This window comes from Callospermophilus lateralis, chromosome 14, assembly GCF_048772815.1.
Source record: "Callospermophilus lateralis isolate mCalLat2 chromosome 14, mCalLat2.hap1, whole genome shotgun sequence".
Classification (NCBI taxonomy): domain Eukaryota; kingdom Metazoa; phylum Chordata; class Mammalia; order Rodentia; family Sciuridae; genus Callospermophilus; species Callospermophilus lateralis.
Window position 1 is genome coordinate 33,062,374 of NC_135318.1, and position 26,354 is coordinate 33,088,727.

At 34.0% G+C, this 26,354-nt stretch overlaps 1 protein-coding gene across 3 annotated transcripts in view; it reads left to right on the top strand.

Annotated features, from left to right (window-relative positions):
* The window catches only part of Eml4 (EMAP like 4), a 146,618-nt gene that overhangs the window by 59,276 nt on the left and 60,988 nt on the right, over positions 1–26,354 (top strand). For all 3 annotated transcript variants that reach the window (XM_076832665.2, XM_076832666.2, XM_076832667.2), the window contains exons 2-3: positions 13,204–13,386; positions 25,135–25,264. In XM_076832665.2, the coding sequence (XP_076688780.2) occupies positions 13,204–13,386; positions 25,135–25,264 (313 nt within the window). The remainder of the gene's footprint in view (positions 1–13,203; positions 13,387–25,134; positions 25,265–26,354) is intronic.

Below are 26,354 nucleotides of genomic sequence, written 5' to 3' on the forward strand. Positions count from 1 at the left end.
GAAAAAAAGGAACTACGACTTTCTAGTTCCACACACATTGTATTTCTTACTTAAAAAAAACATACTCACTTTTGGGACTTTAAACTCTATTATTTATAGAAATTGTTTTGTGTTGCAGTTTCAGAAGAAAAAAATTGAGTTTTGTATTTGAAGCAATGGTACTTTACTGTTAACCAGTTAAAAAGATCAGAAAAGTGTAGTACCCCAAGGATAATGAAGTTATTGTGGTGAATATTCTTGTAGTTTATTAATTTATGTGTTTCTGCCACCTGGGATTTATCCATTCCCAAAGCACCCTAAGTTTTTTGTTTGTGTCCTACCTTCTGCCTGTGTACTCTGTTTGCTCCCTCTCCATCATTTTTTTTTTTCTTTTTTAAGAAATAGAAAACTTTTCTTTTGAGACCAAAGGGACAGGAGAAGCACTGTTTTAAGAAGTTTTATTTGTGCCAACAAAGAAGTGCTTTGTGGTAGGCCATCTGGACTTAGAGGATTTCCTCAGAATGTAAAATATGTTGTGAGATTTAGAGAGCTGGGATTTCCTTTGAAACTATCTGGGAAGGCAGCAGGAGGAAACATAGAACTGGTTTATATTGCTTATAACATAGGTGGCCAAAATGGAAGGCAGTTTGCCTTGTCTTGCTTCAGTGTGTGGTTCCTGCACATTTACGAACTCCTGCACTGGTAACGTTTCTCTTCTTTCCTGAGAATTCAGATCTCCTCACAAACTTTACCACTCATGACAAAACAAGTCTGATGAAGCTGTGTGCCACCATGGTACATGCCTATAATTCCAGTGACTGGGGAGGCTAAGGCAGGAGGATCACAAGGTGAAAGGCCAGTCTCAGCACCTCAGCAAAGCCTTAAGCAACTTAGCAAGACCCTGCCTCAAAATAAAAAACAGAAATGTCTGGGGACTTAGCTCAGTGGTAAATTGCCCCTGGGTCAGTCCTACTCCCCCCCCAAAAATCTAATGACTGGTAATTAAATCTAGAGCACTTTCTTCCCTCTGCCTCTTTAAGTGCCAGTAATGGCATAAATATTTGCCTGTACTCTTTTATAGAGTACTTAAAACAATACTCACTTTATAAACAATTACATACCTATTAAGAGGGCAGAGTGAACTTCGCTCAACTTACTCTCTCCCCTCCAGAAAGATGGTTGTTATATACTATTCTTAAAAGGAAAAATCACTCTAGTAACTTTTAATGGAAAGTCATATAGAAGCACTTCTCTTAAAAAATAGTAAATTAGAATGGGGAATTTGTGCTTCTATGAAGTTTAACCCAAAGAACTTTATCAAAAACAGAATTACAGAATAACTCTTTTTAAGTTCTGTGATAAAATGAGGCTTTGAAAAAAGACCATTTTAATTATGAATGAATTCTGGTGACAAATGAAGTAATTTTTTTTTTAAGACCTAGTTGTCATGGCTCAAAATAATAGTAGCAATATGATTTTTTGGTTTGTTTTCTGTTATTTAACAATTTTTCTTCTAGTTTATGCTAGGTGAATTTTTAGTAAGAATACCTTACAAAGAAAAATAGTCTACAACAGTATTTGTGTTTTTGTTGAAGCCAGAAATTAGTCTTATTTTCATATAATCATATTACTAGCTGGAGATAATTCATACTGTTGTTTACTAAAGAAAAATGCTTCAACAGTTGAAATACCTTATTTAGTAAAAGCTCTTTTGAGAGAAATTTTTACTTTGAAAGTAGTTTATCAAGATGAATAGAAGTCATTAATTCCTGTATAAATTTATTTCCATATGTTCTATTGTTTAAAAATACATTTTCTTACAGTTTGTTTCCATAAATAAATGTTAGCAGTTGTAGTATACACAGTGCATTGACTTTTTAATATAGTTCTTTGATATTTCTATCTTTGCAGCAGTATTTGAAGATGATTGATTTCAGTCAAGAACAAAGCAATAACAAGTTTTAAGTTGCTAAATGCCTTCTTGAATTCACTAATGTGACAAATCAGTTGTAGGCTTTTTTTCTTTTTTCTTTTGGGAGAAACAGTCTTTAAATTTTTGTGCCTTTCATTAGCCTGAGAATATTCTTTTTTATTATCCTGAAAATAATATTTTTACAGAAATGTTCTCATTCACTATGCATAAAAATCTCTAATTGACCAAACATGCATTAAAAACTTAGATATATTAAATAGATTTATATTGTAGCCTAATTTTTGCTTTGTTGCTTTTTTACTTGAAAAAAAAATTTGTTTATAAAGAAAGACTTTTTTGATAGAAAATTCTCAAGAGGTTTGCTCCCAATCTTTCAGTGTATTTGTGCATGTGTGTTTGTCTAGTTCTGCTCAGATAACACTGGAGTATAAATGTTGTCCTGCAACTTTTTTCTCCATAGTATGTTGTCATTCCTGCTAAACTTATTTATTTATAATTATAAATATATGCCATTCTTTTTTTTTCTTACAAGAATTTAACCTTTATTTTATTTATTTGTTTGTTGTTTATTTGTTTGTATGTGGTGCTGAAGATCGAACCCAGGGCCTCACCCGTCCTAGGCAAGCACTCCACCACTGAGCTACAACCCCAGCCCATTTTTAAGAGCTAGTATTTTAAAAAATATTAGTATTCCATAGTGTAGCCATTTACTTGATCGGTTGCCTATTTATGGGAAGGCCAGTACCAGTTCTGAAGGCCAGAACCAGTTCTGAAGGCCAGTACCAGTTTTAAAATTATGAACAGTGCATATTATTGTTACTGGTTTCTCATGTTTTTTCATTTATACAACTTCTCTAATATTCTAATCTAATCGCCTGTTACCATTCTATCTAATAACAACTGCCCAGTGTCTCAACTAGTACTTTAAGGAGAACAGATCAGACCATTTAAACAATTTTTAATATTTGTTCTTAGAATAATGTTTTATCTCATGTATCTTTTTGAAATGAAGAACTATTGTTTGTTTTTCTTCATAGTAACAGCTAACCTTAGGTTCATATTACTAGACAAAAGTATCCTAAAGACTATTTGGTTTAGTTGTTTCTGTGTCACAAAATCCTAGGATTCCTTGGAAGTACAACGTGATTTTTGTCTGTTTCGGAATATAATTTGCAAAAATGATTCTGTTCTTAAAAACCAGTGTTAATCACTCATGCCATCTAGTTACCACATTCCCCATCCATCTCTGCATAAGAGGAACATCACACAACTTCTTTTACTCTCTTCAGAAGTATAATGTGATCTTTGTTTGAATTATAGATATACCATTATTTGTGGACACCTTTCTATCTTTTCACTTGCCCTGCACAATCAGAAATAACTATTGTTGCTGGGCAAGACCCTCTCTGAAAATTAAAAATTTAAAAAGAAAAATAGTATGGTGCTTTAACCAATTTTATATGGTAGTGTTCCTTTCCAAAATTATTAATTAGGTGCTTTGAGCTTTGTTTCATTTATCTATTGGCCATTTATGTTTCTTTTTCAATGAAGTGTTTATTCAAGGCTTTTACTAATTTTTTTGTAGGATTGTTTGTCGTAATTGATTTGTAGGAATTATTTATCTGTGATTCTAACCCTTATCAAATATATGTGGTACAACTGTCTTTTCCCTGTTCATGGATTTCTTTCTTCCCTCCCTCCTTCTTTCTTTCATGTCTTTTAGTGTGCATGCATTCTGACTTATAAAGTATTCAAATCAGTCTTTTAACAGCAAATCTGTTATATCTCGATTAGGGACTTCTCTACTTGTAGGATATGAACATAACTTTTGTAAAATTTTTTTAAAAATTTAAATTTGTATGTTTGTCTTTAGTTCTTTAATCTACTGCACTTGGATTTTATATTTGTGGTAGAAATAGGGGTTTCAGTGTATACTAAATTGAAATGAATTTGTAAATTTTAATTTAACAATTTGGGAAGTTGAGCCATTATTTATCACATATGAATCTTTTTCTCTTCTCCATCTGGGTCTCAGGTGACACAAATGTTAGGCCTGAGGTTGTGTCTTTTAAGGTCATTGTTCTTTTCTGTTTTTTTTTTTTTTTTTTTCTCTCATTGTTATTGAGCTCCTCTGTAGTTTTTAAAAATTTGCTATTTTTCAGTTTTAAAATTTACATTTGACCATTTGGTCACTTTTGTATGAATTCAGCGGTGGTTTTGTTTTTCCTGGCTTTTAAAGAATGGTTTTTAGTTGATATTCATGAAGAGAATAAGTACTTAGAACTGTGCTACAAACAAAAAGAAATATTCTTCACTTATGTATTCATGCTCATAGTTCACACATACAGCTGTGTCATACTAACCTTGGGCCCTCTGCTGGAAAAGTAGAATCAAGTTTCAAATAATGCCCTTTTGTTGTTGTTGTTATTGGTACTGGAGATTGAATCCAGGGATGCTTTACCACAAAGTTACATCCCCAGCCTTTTAAATTTTTTTATTTTGACACAAGGTCTCACTAAGTTGTTTAGGGACTTGCCAAATTGCTGGGGCTGGCCTTGAACTTGAGATCCTCTTGTCTCAGCCTCCTGAGTTGCTAAGATTACAAGCATATGTCAGTGTGCCCTGCAAATAATTTCTTTTTAATTATATTCTATAGCAGTATAGATGTAGGAAGGACAGTACTGTATCATAACTCTGTGAATGTAAAATCTCTTGTACCTGCTTTATGATATGTAGTAGTGATAGTGCTTTTTCAGAGCTGTTTTTAATGATATTACTCTAGAATATCTTTTTAAATTATAAGAGGCTGGCTAATTTTAAACAGTGGTGCCTGTTATCACAACAGAAATTTGCAGGGTTTTTGTTTTTGTTTTTTTGGTGTGTGTGGGGGTGTCTTTTCTTTCTTTTTGTAATAGGAATTGAGCCCAGGGGTACTTTACCACTGAGCTACATTGACCCCAGTCCTTTTTATTTTGAGGCCAGATCTTGCTATTGTGGTCTTTCTTTCCTTGACACACACATTTTATTTATATATGTATGTATGTATGTGTGTGTATGAATTTGTATATGTATTTATTTATATATATATACACATACATATATATGTATGGCAAGCCAGCTACGGGCTGTGTGTGTGTGAATTATGAGCATGAGTACCTGAGTGGACTGGACTGACGTTGCCTCTCTGTTTGGGCTGGTGGTGTTATGTGTCCTTTTTGCTCGCTCTGCCTATGATCCCCTGTGATAGGTGTGGCCTTCCAAGATGTCAGTCAATCTGCTGACCATAAGACATCATGGAGTTACTCAACCCCCTGAAACCTGACCCCCTTCATTGGGGTGGAACTTTCTCCAGTGTCTTCCCCTCAATAAAAAGTGGCTTCAGAACATCCTCCTTCTCTCTTTTTTTCTGCCTCCCTTGTGGGAGCTGGAGCAGAGGAGCCAATGCTGAAGAACCCCAAGAAAAAGGTATTTTCTCTGTCTTTGTGTGCCAACCCAAATTTCACGTGGACTGACCCTGAATGACTTAGTTGCTTGTCATGGCATATATGTATTTGAATTTGAAGTTTTAGTTGTGGTTTCAACTTTGGAAAAAGTATCTCAGTTTATCATCTTGAGTTGGCATTATACAGAAATTAATAGGCATATTGGTTTAAAAATGTTAAACTTAATTTGTTTAGGAGTTACACAGTATCAAATATGTAAGGTCTTATTGTTTGATTACAGAAACTAATAAAGTATTCTCTAAGTAATAAAAAATAAAACTTCCACTTGAGTTTTTTTTAATAATTTTTATTTCTTTTCTGTGACTTTTATTCCATTTATTTCAAGAATGTTCCCCCTTCCTTTGTGTAACGTGGTTATGATAATTGTTTTAAAGACTCTGATAATGCCAATATCTGTCATTTCATGTTGATTGTTTTTTTTTTTCCTTGAGTGTTTTTTTTTTTAAGATGTTTCTGGTTTTTTGAATGTCAGTTAATTTTGGATTATTTTTGGATATTTTGAATATTATACTGTGAGACTTTGGGTCCTGTTAAAATCTGTTGACAAATGTTAATGATTTTTGTTTCGTTAGTCACTCAGCTCTGTTCAGACTACAGTTCCTGACCTGTGTTCTATGCACTCTAGATCCAATGTCATTTTGTTTTTAAAAACTTTTCCAGGTCTATTCTTGTCAGCTTTTCATGTGCACTGTGCATAGACCGGTCTGGGACCTGGCCAGGGACCTGGCCACTGGTCCATAGTTCTCAAAAATCTTTACTGTGTTGATACCAGTTGTTTCTGTATTTGTGTAGCTGGGAGGATGAGCCTAGGATCCCTTTCTCTAATTCCTTCCTCTCTGTAATCTCCTCCATCCAGTCAAGCTCTCATGGACTCCCTTTCCTTGTGATCTTCCTATAAAATTGGGATTTTCCCCCTTCCTTGTGTTGCTGTCCACTCAAGGTAAAGCAGTGAGAGAGAGAGAGCACACATGGGAGTCCTTCATGCTTCCATGGCATGCCACTGCTGCCATGTGTTGCAGTTTCACAGCTGGGACTTGTGTGGTAGGGAAAGTTAAAGATGATCAGAGAAAAAAAGGGTTTTATCTGGAGCTTTTTTTGTACACAATTCTCAAAGTTTATAAGCTATATGTATAAGCAAGGGAACTTATTGCCTCATGGATCATTCTTCAAAATTTGATTTCCCTTTTCAATATGTCTATTAATATTTGTTCTTAAAATCTCAAGTAATTGTTTTATGCATTCTTTTCAGAATATTTTGTTGCAGTTAGGGAAAGAAGTGGAATGAGGATTCTCAATCTTAACCATAACCAGAAACTCTATCCTGTATGTTTGAATGCCTCATTTAACTAAAGATAATGGAATAGCAGTATCAATCTGAAATCTATTCAAGAGCCAAAAAGTAAATGATAAATTATTTTATCAGTGAAAATAAAAAGATGAAATAACCATACTTGGTCAGGAGACCAGAGTCCTTGTTACACTATGGCAAAATGAGCCCCAAATAAGTTGAGTGTCTTTGTGTATTCAAAATATGTAATATGCAGTCTGGCATGAAAAAGAGCTGAATTTTAGATCTGACAGACTTGGGTTAGATCCCAGCTCTCCATCTTACTAGCTGCACAATCTTGGTTAATTCTCAAGATTTCAGTAAGCTCATTTGTAAGGGAAGGACATTTCTACTTAATTAATGTGTATGTGTGTGTGTGTGTGTGCGCGCGCGCGCGCACGTGCATGCTCACATATACATGCATGTATACATTCACATAAAATTAAGTGTATATATACATGTGCATGTATACATGCATATGTAATTTTTAAATAGAAAGGTCCTCCTTTCAGAGACTTTTTTTCTCTTCATATAAAGGTTAATTACCAAATATTCCATAATATAGGAAATTAAATTGGAAGGGAGCATTGTTATAGATGGGCAAGTTAATTCTAACTGCAAAGCGATAAGGAGAAAAGGTATAAAGAAAGACTAGAAACTATTCAATTATTCACTTATTTAATTAGACATGTAATAGCCTCTAGGCATCATTTTATCACAGTACTTGCAGCATAGTAATTAATAGTCTAAATGGAGACTGAATCATCAAGAAATGGTTATAATTGTATGCCTCTATTAGGAAAAAAGCAAGTATAGCATTCATTTTAGAAAGAGTTACTTAAAATTCGAAAGGTGTTACTTAAAATTAAGAGTTATTTAAAATTCAAAATTCTGATACAATATTGTATTGTCACCTTCTAGATACTTAGAATAAAATGTACTGTATTTATCTCTGTAAAGGTAACACATTTCTTGACCATTCAGAAAACAGGTTAACTATGATTCAGTTAATGAATGGCTGTCATTGGATTTTTAAAATGATAATATTGAATATTAAAGTTTACAAGTTACATATAAATTTGCTTATGCCTCTAATAAAAGAAATTTACTTAAGCCAGTAAATAGGCTGATGGGTAAGAGATTCATAGTTCTCCTCTTTTCTTTTCTCATTAGTTTTACCTTTCTTGAGAATTCATTTGTTGTTTGTATTTTAACCCTGAATCTAGAAACTATTTTGAGAAGGAGCAAAACAAAACAAGGGACTGCCATGAAGTAAGGAAAGGGAATGAATATACTTACATTAAGAAAAAGGAATATAAGTGAGTGCAGGCTGTATGCCTGTAATCTCAAGTGACTCCTGAGGTTGACACAGGAGGATCGCAAGCTTGAGACCAGCCTCAGCAACTCAGTGAAGCTCTAAGTAATTTAGTAAGCCTTGTCTCTAATTGAAAAACAAAAGACGGTGGATATAGCTCAGTGATAAAGAGCCCTAGGTTCAATTCCTAGTGCCACCCCCCCCAAAAAATATAAAAGGATATATTCTATTTACTGTACAGATGTATTCCTAATACGTTTATCGTGAATGAGAGTGTGGTACGTTAAGATTGGAAGAGGAGTTTTCAAAATGGAAAGGGAGCAATGGAACAGAGTCATCAGCAGAAGTTCTAACCTCAATTTGCTGTTTGACCATGGTGAATTTACCTAATTTCTAAAGAGCTTGGTGTACCTGCTTGTCTATAAAATGATGAAGAAGATTGTTGGACTTCAAAATAGTTTTTGTTCTAGCTTTAGTAATCTCTGAATGCAAGTTTAAGTTAATTGTGTTTTATTATATTGTTCTTTTTTCACTGTGCCTAGTGAAAAGTTGTCTTAAGAACTCAAGGCTTAGAGGCAGTGCTTTTTAACTTAAATGAAGTGCATAATTAACACATGATACCCTTGTATTGTGGAATTCGAATAATTTAGAGTTACTTAAGCCGAAAGGCAAAATTTTCATTTTATTCTCACCCTTCTAATCTTATCTTCCAAATCAGAGGTAACCCAATTACCAGTTTGAAATATGTGATTTTTCTGTGTGTATTGCATATCTATATAAATATGAAGGTTTGGGTTGTTTTTTTTTAATTGTTGTTCACTTCCCCCCCATTTTATGGTATAGGTTATTAAGTCTAGGGATGCCCCTGCCACTGAGTTACATCTATAGCCCTTTTAATTTCTGAGACAAGATCTCGCTAAGTTTAAGTTGCCCAGGCTAGACAGGAACTTGTGATCCTCCTGCTTCAGTCTTTGTGGTAGGTAGGCTTAGAGGCACGTCTGCTTTATTTATTTATTTTTTTAGAGGTGTTTACAGTGCACGTGTGTTCGTTTTAGTAAGTCATTCAGTATATATTGCTTTGCAGTTTGCTTATTTCACTTAAATTGTTGTACAGATCTTTCAGAATTTTAGCTTATATACCTACTTTTTTATTGTTGCATAGTATTCTGTGGACTTTAGGCCATTTCTGATTTTGTGGCAGTAATCAACAGGGCAGTAAGAACATCACTATGGAATAGTAACTTAATGGAACCCTACCTATGTGGCAGTAAGAATTAATTAGCATGAGGAGATTAAATGTGGGTAAACCAGTTATAGCCAGTAAAAAGCAAGCATATTTATTCATTGAAACACCAAAATGTACTATTTTATCAAAGCTTTTACAGATTCTCAGATTCATGCCCTTGAAAATGTTAAGAACTGAGATTTAGACAGGAAGGAATGACAGAGATTTAGAGCTATCAGAAATTGCAGAGACGCACTTCTATGCTCCTTTTAACTTCTATTGCTTTTGTGAAAATAATCCTTTAATTGGTCATCTGAACTAGAGAACTTGTGAGTGAAAGAGGGAGGTATTCTAATAATACTTGTACTGAGGTAGCAGACATATTTGTCCATATTTGTTCACCCTAACTGAGGAAACCATCACCTTTTGATTGGGTTATTGTAGCAGCCCCCTGTCTGGACTTCTTGCATTTATTCTTAGTCTGTACCAGTTCACTCTCACACAACACAGCCAAATGACCTTTTTAAAATAAAAATATGTTTATATCATTCAGTAGTTTAAACTCCTTCTATGACTTTGTGAAAAAGATACATTTACTTAATCTTCTTGTGATTATTATTAGAACATGGCAAGAAATAAAATAAAGGGCATTTAAATTGGGAGTTAAGAGACTTGTGTTTGAGTCTTACGTAAGACTGGTTTGGTGACCTTGGACAAGTTACTTAATTTCTTGAGCTGTTTCCTCAAATATAAAATATAGACTGTGTAGGAAGGGGATGAGGTAATAAATATGAAAGATATGATACAAACACAGGACATTTTTAATAGTTAACTTTGTGGCTTATTATAGTCTTTGAAAAATTTCCTTGGGTCCTTCCACAGTGTCTATCAAGTTGGGGTAGGATTTTTACAAGTGGAATCACCTTTCATGTTTCACAAAATAAAAACCTTAGTCATTAAAAAGAAAATAAAATCAGAGTCCATAAAACTTAAGTGACTTGCCAAAGATAAACATTAAGTTGATACTAAAACTTAGTATTATAACCTGATAATCTTTGTCTGATAATCTTAACACTAGGCTCTTCTGGCTTCCCAAAAGATTTCAGGGTTGGTTACTGGGGATTGAACCCAAGGGTGCTCTACCATGGCGCTAGATCCCCAGCCTTTTTTATTTTTTATTTTGAGGCAGGGTCTTGCTAAGTTGCCTAGGCTGAACTCGAACTTTCAATGAACTTTCAATTTTCCTACCTCAGCCGTCTGAGTTCCTGGCATTACAGGCTGTACCACCATGCCCTGCTTCCCAAAAGAATTAAGCAGATTATGTATTTATTAAATTATACCTCATCTTTCATAAATGGAGAACAGTTTAGGCATATTCACATAGATTACTGACTTGATCGGGACCTTTGACTTTTACAAGAGTGATAGCTTGCAAAGAATCAATTTGTTAGATTATATAATTAGCTGGGAAGAGTACTAGACTGGTTCTTTCTATGTCTGTGTGTGTGTCTCTGTGTACTAGGGATTGAACCCAGCAATGCTTAACCACCAAACCACATCTTCAGCCCTTTTTTTTATTTTTAATTTTGAGATAGGGTCTCACTAAGTTGTTTAGGCTGTCATTAAGTTGCTGAGACTGACTTTGAACTTGCAATTCTCCTGCCTCAGCCTCCTGAGTTGCTTGCTTTAGAGGCACGCGCCATAGTGCCAGACCACTAGACTGGTTGTGAAAATAGATCCAAGGTTTCAGAGGCTAGAATTGAAACTCAGGGTAGTCAAAAGTTTCTTTACTACCAGCAGTCCTAGGACTATATCCTTACAGTGAGCCTCTCAGTGAACCAAGAGGGAAAATGGGCTACACCTCTCTCTCTGGGAAATTTAGCAAGTCTCCATTTGTCTTAATATCTCATAACTACTCTTACAGTAATATTAGATTGAACCATTTGAAATTGATAGTAGTGAATTGATACTAAAACTTAGTATTATAACCTTAAAACTTAGTATTATAACCTTAAAAAGGCTGTCTAATATTGTTCAACCTCATTATGGGGTGGTAGAAGTGGGTATGAGGCATCATAAGTTGGCAGCCCAAATAGGACCTTAAAAATTGTGCTGCTATAGCACAATTCACAATGGCTAAACTGTGGAACCAACCTGGATGCCTTTCAGTAGATGAATGAATAAAAAAATGTGGCATATATACACAATAGAATGTTACTCAGCAATAAAAGAGAATAAAACCATGGCATTTGCAGATAAATGGATGGAGTTGAAGAAGATAATGCCAAGTGAAGTTAGCCAGTCCCAAAAAACCAAATGCCATATGTTTTCTCTGATAATAAGGAGACTGAATCATAGTGGGGTAGGGAGAGGGAGCATGGGAGAAATAGATGAACTCTAGATAGGACAGAGTGGTTGGAGGGGAAGAGAGGGGGCAGGGGGTTAGAAATGATGGTGGAATGTGATGAACTCCAAAGTACATGAATGAAGACACAAATTGGTGTGAATATACTTTATATACAACCAGGAAAAAAAAATGTTGCCTCATGCCAGGCGCAGTGCTGTAACTTAGGAGGCTGAGGCAAGAGGATCCAAGTTCAAAGCCAGCCTCAGCACTTAGAAACTTAGCGAGACCCTATCTCTAAATAAAATATTAAAAAAGGGCTGGGATGTGGCTCAGTAGTTAAGCACCTGAATTCAATCCTTTGTACACCCCCATTCTCCCCAAATGTTGCTTCACAAAAGAGGAAGTCTGCTTTTTTTCCTATTAGAAAATAGAAAAGCATTTTGGGAAGAATTAATTGTGATCATGGTCTAACAGTATGGATCAACTAGAATTGAGCTTAACTCCCATGGAAATGAAAGATATCACGTATAAAAACTCTAAGGTGAGAGACTGAATTGTTCTTACCAGTCCTTTTCTTAAGCATGCTATAGATTTTGTCTGCCATGTATAGTGAATGTAGTCAAAGCTCTCAAATTATACCTTTTGTACTATGTAAATGTCTTCATTAGAGCAATCCCATTTAAAGATGAAGACATTGAGGCTCAGAGAGCCAAAGTCACTGTAATACAGAATCAGAACTTGGCATCTGAATTAAATTTAAAACCCATCTTTCCTTCAGTATCAGATTGTCATGGAAATATGTCTGGGAAGCCTGTTGATATATATGATCTTCAACATGAATATTGTTTACTGATTCATAATGTTATGATGATAGAATTGGAGGTCACCCCCCCTTCTAAACTCTAATTTTGACATATTTAGAGAACATTTTGGTGAGAAAACCAACTAAGGGGTTAGTGTAAAAATAGGGGACAATTGGGGTGAGGGTTATAGCTCAGTGGTAGAGTACCTGCCTTGTATGCATGAGGCCCTGCTTTGATCCCCAGTACCACACAAAAAGAGGAGGAGGCTTGACCTTGGGGAAGATTTTCATCATTTTAATTATTTGACAAATTTAAAAACTTTTATTATTATTTTAAATTAGTTAAAATACTATGGAAATCTTTTTTTTTTTCCTATGGAAATCTTTATAGATGTTAATCTATATAGTAATTCTGTGTAAACATGTTGGAGTTGTCCTTGTTTTAATTTTTATCATCTTTTTAAAAAGATTTACCTTGGGCTGGGCCCAGTGGCATGCTTCTGATCCCAGCAACCCAGGAAGCTGAGACAGGAGATTGCAAGTTTAAGGCCAGCTATAGCAATTTAGACAGACTCTCAGTAACTTGGCAAGTCCTTGCTTCAAAATAAAAAGGACTAGGAATGTAGCTCACCATTAAAAGTGTCCCTGGATTCAATTCCTACTATCAAACAAACAAAAAAAGCCAAACTTACCTTGGTATAGTTTTTCTTAGAAGAAAGAGATTCTTTTTCAAGCAGAATATCTTTTAAATGTTCAATATTTTATTTTTTAGATGATAGTATTTCTGCTGCAAGTACTTCGGATGTTCAAGATCGCCTCTCAGCTCTTGAATTACGAGTTCAACAACAAGAAGATGAAATCACTGTGCTAAAGGCAGCTCTCGCTGATGTTTTGAGGCGTCTTGCAATCTCTGAAGATCATGTGGCCTCAGTGAAAAAATCAGTCCCGAGTAAAGGTAAGTAAGGGGGTTGTGAAGTAGGGAGAGTCTTGCTTTATGCAACATTTTATTTGAAAATTTAACTGGGAATATAAAACTCTTTTCTCTGTTGCATTACCTGATTATGGTTTGTTTCTTTTTCCTAAGAAATTCTGCAACTTAAGTCTATTATTTTATTTACTTTTTTTTTTCGAGGGTGGTGGTGGGGGGGGGGTCGATACCAGGGATTGAACCCAGGGGCACTTGACCACTGAGCCACATACCAAGCCCTTTTTATTTTTTATTTTGAAGCAGGGCCTTGCTAAGATGCTTCTTAATTTGGAAATGTTTGTATAATAGTACTGATGGCACTTATATGCTTTTATGGCATACTGTTTCTGTGAAGTTAGTATCTTCCAACTAGATAACAATTTATTGAGGGCAAGAACTGAATCTTCTTTTTATGTCTCCATTCTATCTTAAACATAACAAGTAGATGTTCATATGTTCATATATATTAAAAAAATCATCCTGTTATTACAGAAACATAATTTTAAATGATTATAGTTTAAATAGCTTTATTCTAATCTCTCTTGGTCATCTGTCCAATGATAAATTAATAATAATAATTAATAATCTTAAAATTAATTTAAAATAATAATTAATAAGCTTAAAATTAATTTAAGCTATGATACTTATTACCAACCCCAATACAATGAAATTTTTAACTTCTAGATACTGTGAGTTCAAGGTTGAAAGAAACAGTTCCTAGGATCCTGTTGCTCTGAGGTTGACCACATACAACTTTTTTCTTTTTTTAAGCATCAAGAAAGAATTTTGAATTCTTTCAGATTAATCAAGCATTTAAACATAATTCACATCTTTTACTGATTTCCAGGTAGACTAGATGGGGAGTGGCATGATTGCCCTTATTTTAACAATGGGAAAGGAAGGATTTGAATTGGCTTACCTACTGCAATAAGCCAGTATAAATTATAAACCTAGAGAAAAGTCTCATTCTAAATTCCAGCTAGATAAAAGATGATACAGTTAACCAGATATGAGGAGGAAGAAAGATTATGAATTCAGTTTTTGAATATTGAGTTTGAGGTATATGAATATGGTGTATGAATATTGGTGTATGAATATGTACATATTGATAACTAAATTCCAGTTCTGGTGCACATGTTAGTCTTGGCTAGCCAAAAGAATTTGGGCCTGTTCAGCTCATGGATGCCAATTGGCTTAATAGAAAGAGGATATAAAATGAAATGAAAGTCCAGCATAGTTCCATTTAGAAGCTCCAACATTTCAGCACAACAAGAGTGTTTCATGTTGCCAGCTGCTATAGAGGGGTCAAATAAAGTATTCGAAGTGACCGTTTGATTTGGCATTCATAGTAACAGTATTAGAAACATCTTCAAGGTAAAATTTTATTGGAGTAATAGGTTGAAAATCAAATTCTGGTATTTTGGGAAGCTGCAACTGAGAATTGTGGAATTTAGAGCAGTAAATATAGCTACTCTTAAACTTGCTTGATCATAGTAGCTAGAAGAGAATATTAAATTGGAGGCTACTTTTAATTTGTGAGTCTAGTAGCTATTTTGAAACATTCAATTAATTGTTGTTCACCAAAGTTATCCTCCTGTGCATTAAATCATTCTGCCAACCCAGTTGCACCATTAACACTATTCCTCCCACCCCAAATTCTTCCCAGGTTCTGGTAACCAAATTCTATCCTGTTCTTCTTTGAGATCAATTATTTTAGTTTCCATATATATGTAAGAATGTGCAGTATCTTTCTGTGTCTAGCTTATCTCACTTTAAAATAATGTTCCCCAGTTCCATCCATGTTGCTATAAAGGAAAGTATTTCATTTGTTTTATTCCTGAATAATATTCCACACACACACGTACATGTATGTATATACACAGACACATACTGCATTTTCTTTAACCATTCATCTATCAATATACCCCTAAGTTTATTCCATATCTTAGCTGTTGTGAATGATACTACAGTAAACATGTGAGTGTAGATGTTTTTTCAACATATGGATTTTATTTCCTTTGGACATATACTTGTAGGTGGGATTGCTGGATCGTAAGGCAGTTTTGTTAAGGAACCCCACCATATTGTTTTCCTTAATGTCTGCATTTTCACCCGCAGTTTTTGAGAGTTTTCCTTTTTTTGCCTCCTTGCCAGCATTTATTAATATCATTATTTTTTTAATATAATAGCCATGCTAAATGGGTGAGATGTTACCTCATTGCTGTTTTGTTTATTTTGCTGATTTTGATTTGCATTTTCCTGATAATTTGTGATGTTGAGCATTTTTATACAACTTTTTTTAAAAAAGTGTTTTAAAATAGTTTTGTTAGTCTTTAAAAACACTTAAAATGTTTTGGTTATTCTGAAATAACAGTACATTGTAATTGAGGAAAATTTAAAGAATTTTTAACTCATTTTTTTGTTTACTAAAGTACTTCAGTAACGAAAATTCTGAACAATTTAAGGGAAATGTAAAGACTGCTTTTTAAAAATTTAACAGATACACAACATTTTGTATGATACCTCAGTTACTTAGACCTAATTCTCAGTGTCATAAAAATGTGAATACAGTTAAATAGCTATAGTTCCTTTTTTTTTTCTAATATTGTTTTTAGTTGTAGATGGACACAATATTTTCATTTTTATTTTTACATGGTGCTGGGGGTTGAACCCAAGGTCTCACACAAGAGACAAGCGCTCTACCACTGAGCTACAACCCCAGCCCTATAGTTCCTTTTCCCTAGGAACTTTTTTTGCAAGTTGTTGTTTCTGGTTCTTTTCTAGTTGTCTTTAATCATAATTCCTTTGTAACGACTTATCAGTAGTGAATTATTCACTTCTGGAGGAGCCACAGAACCCCTGTAGCTGCAGCATTGGAACTTTTAATTTTCATGTAATATCAACCTAATTCTTACTTATTAAAGATTTGTTGAATTTCTTTCATTTGATTCTAAAATTCTACTTCATGTTTACTTTGGTTACTATTCTTATAAACATGCTAATGTGATATATTTTATTTCACATAAAATGGGGTCCACTAGTATCATTCATTCCCTTTAGTGGAAAATTTGCCTAATATGTTTTCTAATATTGATATTAAAACATTGAGAGAAATACCTCACTTAAAATTTTATTATTTTATTATTGGCAGCTCTTTGTCTTGGAGTTTATATATGTTATACTATAGAAGGTACTTGGAAAAAATATTAAGCGACTGTTCACTATTGCCATTTGTGTATAGTATAAAAATAGGTCAACTGTTTTAACATTAAACAGGATTAACATGTTAAGGGTACAATATTTGGTATAAACCTTTCAAGCAAAGTATTTTCAAATAAATGAAAAATTTTATAAAATACTTATTTAAAATGCTTTGTAAAGATTTATATTTTTCCCTTTCAAAAGTAAAGACATAATCATTTTATTTCATGTGATTTTTTTTTTTTAATCCCTTGTGAATTTAGAAAAGACTGAAGATACTTAAAAATTCTCTCTGTGGGTTCTACATCCATGGATTCAGTTAAACAGAGATCAAAATTTTTCACAGGTGAACAAAACCATGCCTGGCTAAACACATATAGACTTTTTTTGTTGTCATTATTCCATATAGTGTAACACCTATTGTCTAGAATTTATGTTGTATTGGGTATTTTAAGTAATGTAGAGATGATTTAAAGTATGTGGAAGAACTGGGTGTGGTGTTGCATGTGTGTAATCCCAGGCATTCTGGGGAGGCTGAGGCAGGAGGATTTCAAGTTCAAAGCCATCCTGAGCAAGAGTGAGGTGCTAAGTAACTCAGTGAGACTCTGTCTCTAAATAAAATTCAAAATAGGACTGGGGATGTGGCTCAGTGGTCTAGTGCCTCTAAGTTCAATCCCTAGTATCCCCACCACAACCACCCCCAGTTAAAGTATATGGAAGGATATGCATAGGTTATATGCATATATCATACCATTTTATATAAGAGACTTGAGCATTTGTAGATTTGGGGATGGGCATGCTTCTGGAACCAGTCTCCTATAGGTATGGAAGGCTGACTGTATTCACTTTCTTTTTTTCTAGGGGGGTAGGGGGAAGATGATACTGGGGATTAAACCCTGGGTGCTTTACCACTGAGCTACATTCCCAATTTTTTTCATTTTTTTCTTTGGGACAGCATGAGGCTGGCCTCAAACTTGAAATCCTTCTGCCTCAGCCTCCTGAGGAGTTGCTAGGATTACAGGTGTGTGCCACTGCGCTTAGCTGACTATTCACTTTCACATAAATCATCGACAGAGCAGTGATCATCATTATCATAATCATAAAGTATACATTTTCTATTATTATATATATATTTTTTTGCAGTCAGACTAAACAAACCCCTACAGGTAGATCGAGTGGAACCCTTTTATGATGCTGTGATTAGAAGGATAGGTCAGCTTTCCCACTGCTGACGACAACTGTTAAATAATTTTGATAAATGGTGATAATATGACTTGGCTTCAAGTATGGATCAAACTAAATGTTAATGATGTCTGTGTTTTAATGGCTTCATGATATTCTATATCACATCATAGTAATATTGCCATTCAGTAAATGCCCAAATCAGAAACACACCTAACTAGTCACTTCATTATATTTAGTTCTCTTTTAGTTTATCTTTTTCCATGTGCCAAAACTATTAAAAGCTAAGCCTCATATTTTTCTAAAGTATATTGTGCCAGACACTTAACTGAGGTATAAATTTTTCCCAGTACCTTTTAAGGTGGTTTATCATTTAAATTTCTCATATACCTTCTCTGTCAGAGAATTCTTTCCTTTTGACAGCATGTGTTCATAATATATGCACCAGTTGCAGTTGAATTTTTGCCAAAAGAAAAAAAATATGTACCTGTACTTTGGAACATAAAGGAAGGCCCAGGGAACATTTTAGTAGTTCTAACTGCCAGGAAGACAAATTATACAACAGCTGGTGCCTGGTAAACCCATTAGGACCTTTTGAGGGTGAACAAATGAATGTAATTTGAGACTACAACCTAGTGGCATTATGTGAAGATAAGCTGTTAGTACATAATTTTGCAGAGGTAAAAGAGTCATATTTACCTATCTAAAGGTAGTAACTAGTAATTTAAATCCGGAAACTGTTGGTAAATCAAAGATAAGAAGCATTGTAATTGCCACTGGAGAAATAAAAGAACTTAGTTTTAAAAGTAAAATATAGGGGTCAATTCTCCAAAAGCAATGTTCCCAATTATATTGTTTCTGGAGAGATAATGTGAAGACAGTTCTGTATTATTTGGCTCCTATCCCAAATAACATTTGGGAGAAGGTAGAGATTGTTAGGTTTTGTTGTGAAGGTTGTTAAGTAAATTAAAATTTTCAGATTGGGAAGGTATAAATCTCCTTGCTGGAACCATTAAGGTAAAATAACTGATAATTTTGATAGGGCATGAGGGAATGAGTCCTGATTACCTCAGAGACTTCTAGGTTGCCTTTTGTGTGTAGATTGCCTCAGACTAGGCAGTAATTACCATTTACAGGGTTTCATTGCTCTGAGAGTCAAGTGCCTCCAGTGTCATTTTCAGTCAAAATATACTTTAAAAAAAATCGTAGTAAGGAGTTGAAAGGAATAACATCTTCACGTGAGACAAGAGGAAATGAGAAGGGTATATAGTTCCAAATGGAGAAGATAAAATTTGATGGCATATATGTTAGTCTTAGTCTTCTCAAAGAATGAAATACGATAAAGGTGGCAAAGAAGTTGAGAATGAAGAATGTGAACGAGAAGAGGTATGTAGTTGAAGCCATTGAGCATGTGATCAGGAATCTGATATAAAAGATTTTGAGCATTATAATTCTTTCTCCATGGATCATCTTTATCTTTCTTTTGATCAAAATTTCATCTAACTTTGAGACCTCTTTAATTATTTCTTATAAATTGTCTATTTTTTGTCTCAGAATTGTTTTAAAACTTTATTTGTATATCTCTATTGGCATTTATTTATGTTGTTTCTACTAGATTGTAAACTATTTAAAGACAAGGACAGTTGCTTACTACCATAGCCAGCCTTTAAATGACTCAATAAATAGCTTGTTGAATGAAGGAAGAAGAAAATTAGAGAAGTAGGAAATTGTGACAAAAGAAAATTACTGCTTTAGAGGGAGAGATGGGAAAATTTGCAAGAACAAAGATATTATGTATGGGGGTAACAAGGATTTTAGATTTTGAGATTTATAATATGTAAATCTTTGCTTTGTGAGTCTATAGTACTGTGAAATTCATCAGTTAATATTTAGGAACTGTCAGGCTAAAGTGTCAGAAAGCCCATTTGCTTGAGTCTTGCATTCAAGGAAAAAAAATTGGGGAGGGGAGGGAAAGGAAAGAGAGAGAGAGAGAGAAAGAGAATGAGAATGACTTCAAGGACATGTCCCCCATCTGAGAAAGAGAGAGAGAGAGAGAGAGAGAATAAGAATGACTTCAAGGACATGTGCCCCATCTGCCAAAGACCTGCTTCCTCCAACTAGGCCATACCTTGTAGATTTCTCCTAGTAGTTCATTAAATTATGAATCCATCAATTGATTAGTCCATGGATGAGATTACAGCCTTCATGATCCAGTCATCTTCCAAAAGCTCCATCTCAAAAATACTGCTGATTTGGGGACTAAGCCTTTAACTTAAAGGAACATTTTAGATCCAAACCAGAACAAATTCCTATTTGTTTTTCTGCCTCAACTCAGATGGCTGAATTCTCTCTTCTTCCTGGTTATTGTACCTAGACTTAAATTTTCATTTCTTTGGCTACTACAGTATAACCTTGAGTATGCTAAATTCTCTGAACTTCAGTTTCTTCATCAGTAAAACTGTGATAATAATAAATTTTTTTAATCTTGTGATAAAGAAGATTAAAGGAGATTACAATTATAAAATACTTAGGACAATTCTTAACAAATAATAAGTGCTTGGTAATTAATACTACTCTGTACCACTTAATTGATGGAAAGTTTTATCTTCCTTTTATCTTTTCAGAATACTAGTCACTGCTTTAGGTACTGGAGATCTTAAAAAAAAAAAAAAAAAATTTTTTTTATCCCCAAAGAAATTCGGGTAAAGTAAGAAGACAAGTCAATAATTATAAAATTGTATTATTTAATATTAATAAAAGTAAATTAAGAATGCTATAGGAGCACCTAGATAGAAGCATAACTCAAACTGGTATTGAAGGTTCTTTGTTAAATGTGACAGTGCCACTCATTTATCTTCGTGATCTTAATAGCTATTTTCTGGTACCATTTACTCAATACCTGTGATCTAGATAGCTATGCTTAAGAATTATCTCTTTACTAGATTGGTTCTCTTGTGTCCTTCAAAATTCATGTCCAAAAACTGAACTTATCTTTTGAGTTCTACATATTTCTTAAAATTGTTATTCCTTTCTATTCATGCTAACCAGCTCTTATTTCAGGTCCTCATAACCTTATTTTTGGACCACTTCCCTGAAATCTGTTCACATACCCACTGGAACACAAATCCAACTAAGTCTTTTTTCAACTTAAAACCCTTTAGTGGATCTATATACAAAGTCTCTATGATCTAATCCGGCATGCCTTCCCTATCCAGACACTACCCTCTCTTGTTGTATAGTTTAGCCATATCAAATAGTTTTCTGTTTGTTTGTTTGTTTTGGTCTTCTCCACCCACCTCTGCCCACCCAATGCCCCACATATATACACATACACACACTGCTTTGCACTTTGCTCTTACATTTTTTCTTTCTTTACATATACTAGAATAGGATCCTGCTATCTTATCAGCTACCTTTCAACTAGCTGTTTCTTACTTGTCCTTTAAGACTTCATTCTGTATTTCCCCTAGGAAACCTTGCTTGAGCTCTGTGTCCTTAATCATCCTTTCAAAATTATATGTGCTTTCTTTGTACTTCCACAATATCCCATTGATATATCACTTTGTTACTGTATTTACCACATTTTCATGTGCTTCTCTTGGAAGATTTTGAACTGTGTGATGTCAGTGGCTGCTTTGTACAGACACTTTTATAAAGGCAAGGCCAGGATCACAGTAAGTCCTGAGTAAATATTTAATGAGTGGGTGGATAATGAATATGTGTTAGTTTAGGCAAGTAGGGGTGACTAAGCATATGCTTGAAAGAAAGCCCATCCAAGTACGAAAGTGTAGAAGAATTAAAGTATTTCATTTAGGAGTTTAGAATAAACAGGCACAGGGTGTTAGATTAGGGGTGTCAAGAAGTGAGCCTAAGTAGGTAGGGCCTATTGCAAAAGATTTCTGATGTCTTACTAAGAATTTTCTTTTTCCTTTTTTTTTTTTTTTTTTTTTGTACTGGGGATTGAACTTAGGGGCACTTTACAACTGACCATATCCCCATCCCTTTTTATTTTTTTATTTTGAGACAAGTCTTGCTAAATTGATGAGGCTGGCCTCAAACTTGCTATCCTTCTGCCTTAGCTTCCCAAATTCCCTGGGATTACAAGAATGCACTACCATTCCTGGCACAATTTTATTCCTTTTTAAGATTAAAAATATTCCATTGTTATGTACATAGCACATTTTATTATGTACTCATCCATCATTGGACATTTGTTTGTACCTTTTAGTTGTTATGAATGATACTGTTATGATAATCAAGGGGTTTTTTGGTGTGTTTGTTTGTTTTGGTCTTCTCCATCCACCTCTGCCCACCCAGTGCCACACACACATACATACATACATACCGGCTTTGCTCTTACATTCTTTCTCTTCCTTTACACATGCTACAACAGGATCCTGGTATCAGCCACATTTTAACTGGCCATTTCTTACTTTTCCTATAAGATTTCCTCTACAAATCTGCTTGAGTCCCTGATTTCAAATCTCTTGGATATACACCCAAAGTGGAATTTCCAGGCCATATGATTATTGTATATTTAATTGTTTGAAAAACCACCATCCTGTGTCCTACAGTGGCTGTAATCATTTTATATTCTTACTAGTAATGCATAGGTTTCCAAATCCTTGCCAATACTTACTTTTTCCTGTATTTTTGTTGTTTTGTTTATTATCCTATCCTAATGAGAGTATGAATCTCTTTTGAGATGAAACTTGAGGTATTGAAAGAGAAATGGAAGTGAATTACAAGCTATATGTAATATCTGTGAGTTTGCATACATGCATACATTTGTACATATATCTACATTTCTATAGTGGTTAATGGGTTTTTGTGTAATAAAAAGAAAAATCATATTTCAAAAAGTGTTGATATAGCCAAAGTAGTGCTAGGAGGAAAATTTATCACAGTAAATGCCTATCAAAAAAAAAAAAAAAAAAAGAAAGCCGGGGAGTATAGTTCAGTAGGTATAAGACCTTGGGTTTAATCCCCAGCATTAAAAAAAAAAAGAGAGAGAAGAAGAAATCTCAAATCAATAAACCAACGTCACATCTTAAGGAACTAAGAAGAAAAAACTAAAACCCAAGATCACAGAAGTGTGTGGAAATAATAAAATTATAACAAAAATAAATGAAGTAGAGCATAGACAAACAATAGAATCCATAAAACTAAAAGTTATGAGATAACACTTGATACTCCCTCAAGTGGCTATGTTTTTTTAAAACATTGAAAATAGCAAATGTCTGCAAGGCTTGGTGAAATTGGAACCCTCATACATTGCTGGTAGTATTTTAAAATGATACAGCAACTGTGTGACCAAGTTAAATATAAAGTAATTTGTTGATTGTGGTGGCATATGTCTGTAATCTCAGTGGCTTGAGTGACTGAGGCAGGAGGATCACAGGTTCAAGGTTAGCCATTGCAACCTAGTGAGACACTGTCTCAAAAAATAAAAAGGACTTGTGTTGTTCACAGGTAAAACACCCCTGGGGTTCAGTCCCCAATACCAAAAATAAAATAAAATAAACATAGAACAATCATATGACCCAATAATTTCACTCCTAGGCATATATTCAAAAGAATTGGGGAAAAAAAAGTTCAGATGACATCTTGTACACAGTGTTCATGGTGGCAATATTAACAATAGTCAAAAGGTAGAAGATCCAGATTATCATCAGCAGAGGAATGGATAAACAAAATGTGGTATATCCATACAATGAGATGATGGTGATGATGATGATGATTTTGGTGGTGCTGGGTATTGAACTCAGAGCCTGTGAGGCAAGCACTCTACCAACTGAGCCAAATCCCCAGCCCCCACAATGAGATATTATTGAGTTATAAAAAGAGTACAGTATTTGTATATGCTGATACATGTGTGAACACAAAATATTGTATGATTCCATGTAGAGAAATTATCCAGAATTAGACAGATCTGTGGAAACAGAAAGGTTAATAGCTGACAGGGGCTTGAAGGAGAAAGAAAGGAATGATAGGTAAATGTTTAGTGGGTACAGGGTTTCTATTTGGAATGATGAAAATGTTCTGGAAGTTGATAATAGTGATGGTTGAACAACATTGTGAATATACTAAATAAATTATACCTTATTAAATGGTAAAAGTGGAATTTTTATGTTATTAGTGTTTTACCATGGCAGAGGAGAGGAACCATTGATACAAGAAGTCACTTATTTAGCATGCTAAAATTAAATCTAATGACCAGTGTTATTAGCATTTGGGGTTTGAGGGTTATTATGTGTGAGATTTCTCATGAGAAGTTTCAAAAAACAAATGCCGTAGGTCTTCCCCTTTCCCTGTACTGATTCCTTCGATTTGAGGTAGGATCTAGGAGCCTATATTAAGGATGTAATTATGGTAATTATGATACAAGTAAAACCCAGTGGCTTATTGTCAAAACAGCAGTGTTACACTGCCATGTATTGAGCACTGTAGAATGTTAAGTATTTTAGTTCCTATATATAAAAGTTTTATTTTGTGTGTGTGCTTTTGTGAAGAAAAGCAAATATGAGATTGGTCAAATCAAAAAGATTTTACGTGAATGCATGTGATAAAACTGACTTCAGTAATCAAAAGTATTCTCTATTTCTAAATTTTAATACTTTTGATTATCAATCTACATGACTTCATATCTTGTGATAAGACTGCTCCTGATCACACCAATCTACCCATCATACATTTGGTTCACTCATTCTTCTCTATAAGAAAATAAACTACTTTATATATTTAGACTTTTTATGTGAAATAGCATTCTAAGATTTGACATTATGATTTTTAGGATTTAAAATATATTTCAACAAAAACAGAACTATTCTGAAGATTGATGATGTGAGATTTGAGACCCAACCTTGAATCATGTGCTTTAAAGCTGCTATGCCTAGAAAGCAAACCATTTTACTAAGAAAATGAGCAGCATTGCCTTACAAAAAGGAAAGAGGAATAGGCTGCATTTTTAGCAACTCAGCCTCTCTCTGTCGGTCTTTTTTGATAGGATTAAATCTTGTGGGCTGGGGATGTGGCTCAAGCGGTAGTGCACTCGCCTGGCATGCGTGCGGCCCGGGTTCGATCCTCAGCACCACATACAAAGAAAGATGTTGTGTCTGCCGAAAACTAAAAAATAAATATTAAAAAATTCTCATTCATTCTCTCTCTCCCTCCCTCTCTCTCTCTCTCAAAAAAAAAAAAAAAAAAAAACTTGTGATAATAATGATGTCCTATATACAAGTGAGGCAGTCTGCTCACTGGTTCTAAATACTGATGGACTTAAGTTTTAAAATTTTGATCTTTGTAATATTTTGAAGTTTGATATGAGTTTTTTGTTTTGTTTTGTTTTTTTAGGCCAACCAAGCCTTCGAGAAGCTATTTCCATGTCCTGTATAACCAATGGAAGTGGTACGAACAGAAAAACAAGTCACACCAGTTCTGTTTCAATTGCAAGAAAAGAAACTCTCTCATCTGCTGCTAAAAGGTACCTATTTATAAAGGAAAAAGGAAAAAAATGCAAAATTATGTGTGATACAAGTCTTCTTTTGAAAAAAATATGAAATAGAGCTGTTTGTAACTCAAGTGAGCATGTCCTTTGAATTTTTCAATTGTGAATGAGACATCTAATCTATGCACATTGAATTTATATTCATCATTATCTGTCAAATTTTAGTAAGGAAATTTTTGTTTCTTCCTAAGGAAAGAGAACAATTTAATTTCCTGGTTTCTTTTTAATTTTTTTCTGGAAGAAATTATTGATAAATATCTCTGTATTTAATGAAATTCTGGAAGTGAAATTTCCTTAGCAAGTGATATATTTAATAAAACATTTTAAGGGGAAAATAGAATCCTTGATATATGTCTGCATTAGTGGGAAGTTAATAACTTTTTTCTTTAACCATAACTATAAAATTAAGGTTTAATTCAAAATATTATAATAACATGTTGTATGCCTGTTTTTGTCTGTATCTGCATGTTGGGGGATACTGGTCAGGAAGGCTATGGAATTGCTACAATATAACATTTTCAGTATATTATAGATTTGAATTCTGTATGTTCTTTTCATCAATCAGTTGAATCTTTTGTTGCAATAAAATTGCTTATAGGACTTTTCCCTTTTTTTAAATTTCTAGCAAATTATTCCATATAGAGTTTGGAGAGACCATAGAATGCATGAAGAAAAACCTTAAATAATAGAATAATATGTAACAATATTTTGATAGGAGATGTTTACCTCAATAAACTAATACCAGTGACTGAATTTTTCATAGTGTGGAATTGTAGATGTTTAACCAAACAGGTAGCTAAAGGAGTCATAAAGAAATAACAAGATTGTAAGTCCTTTAAAAACTTCCTCCTAGAATTTAATTGTTGAAGTCATCATGACAGAATCTAGACTTTGCTCTTTAAAGGATGCTAAAATTTGTTACCTGTCCATTTTAGGAAAAAATTCATAGTAGAATTTGTAGTATAAATTTTTAAATAAATATTCATATTGTAGCTAATAACAGTTTGCTTTCAGCCCATTTCATAGGTACCTCTTGTACTATAGCTATATATAGTGATCAGTATTA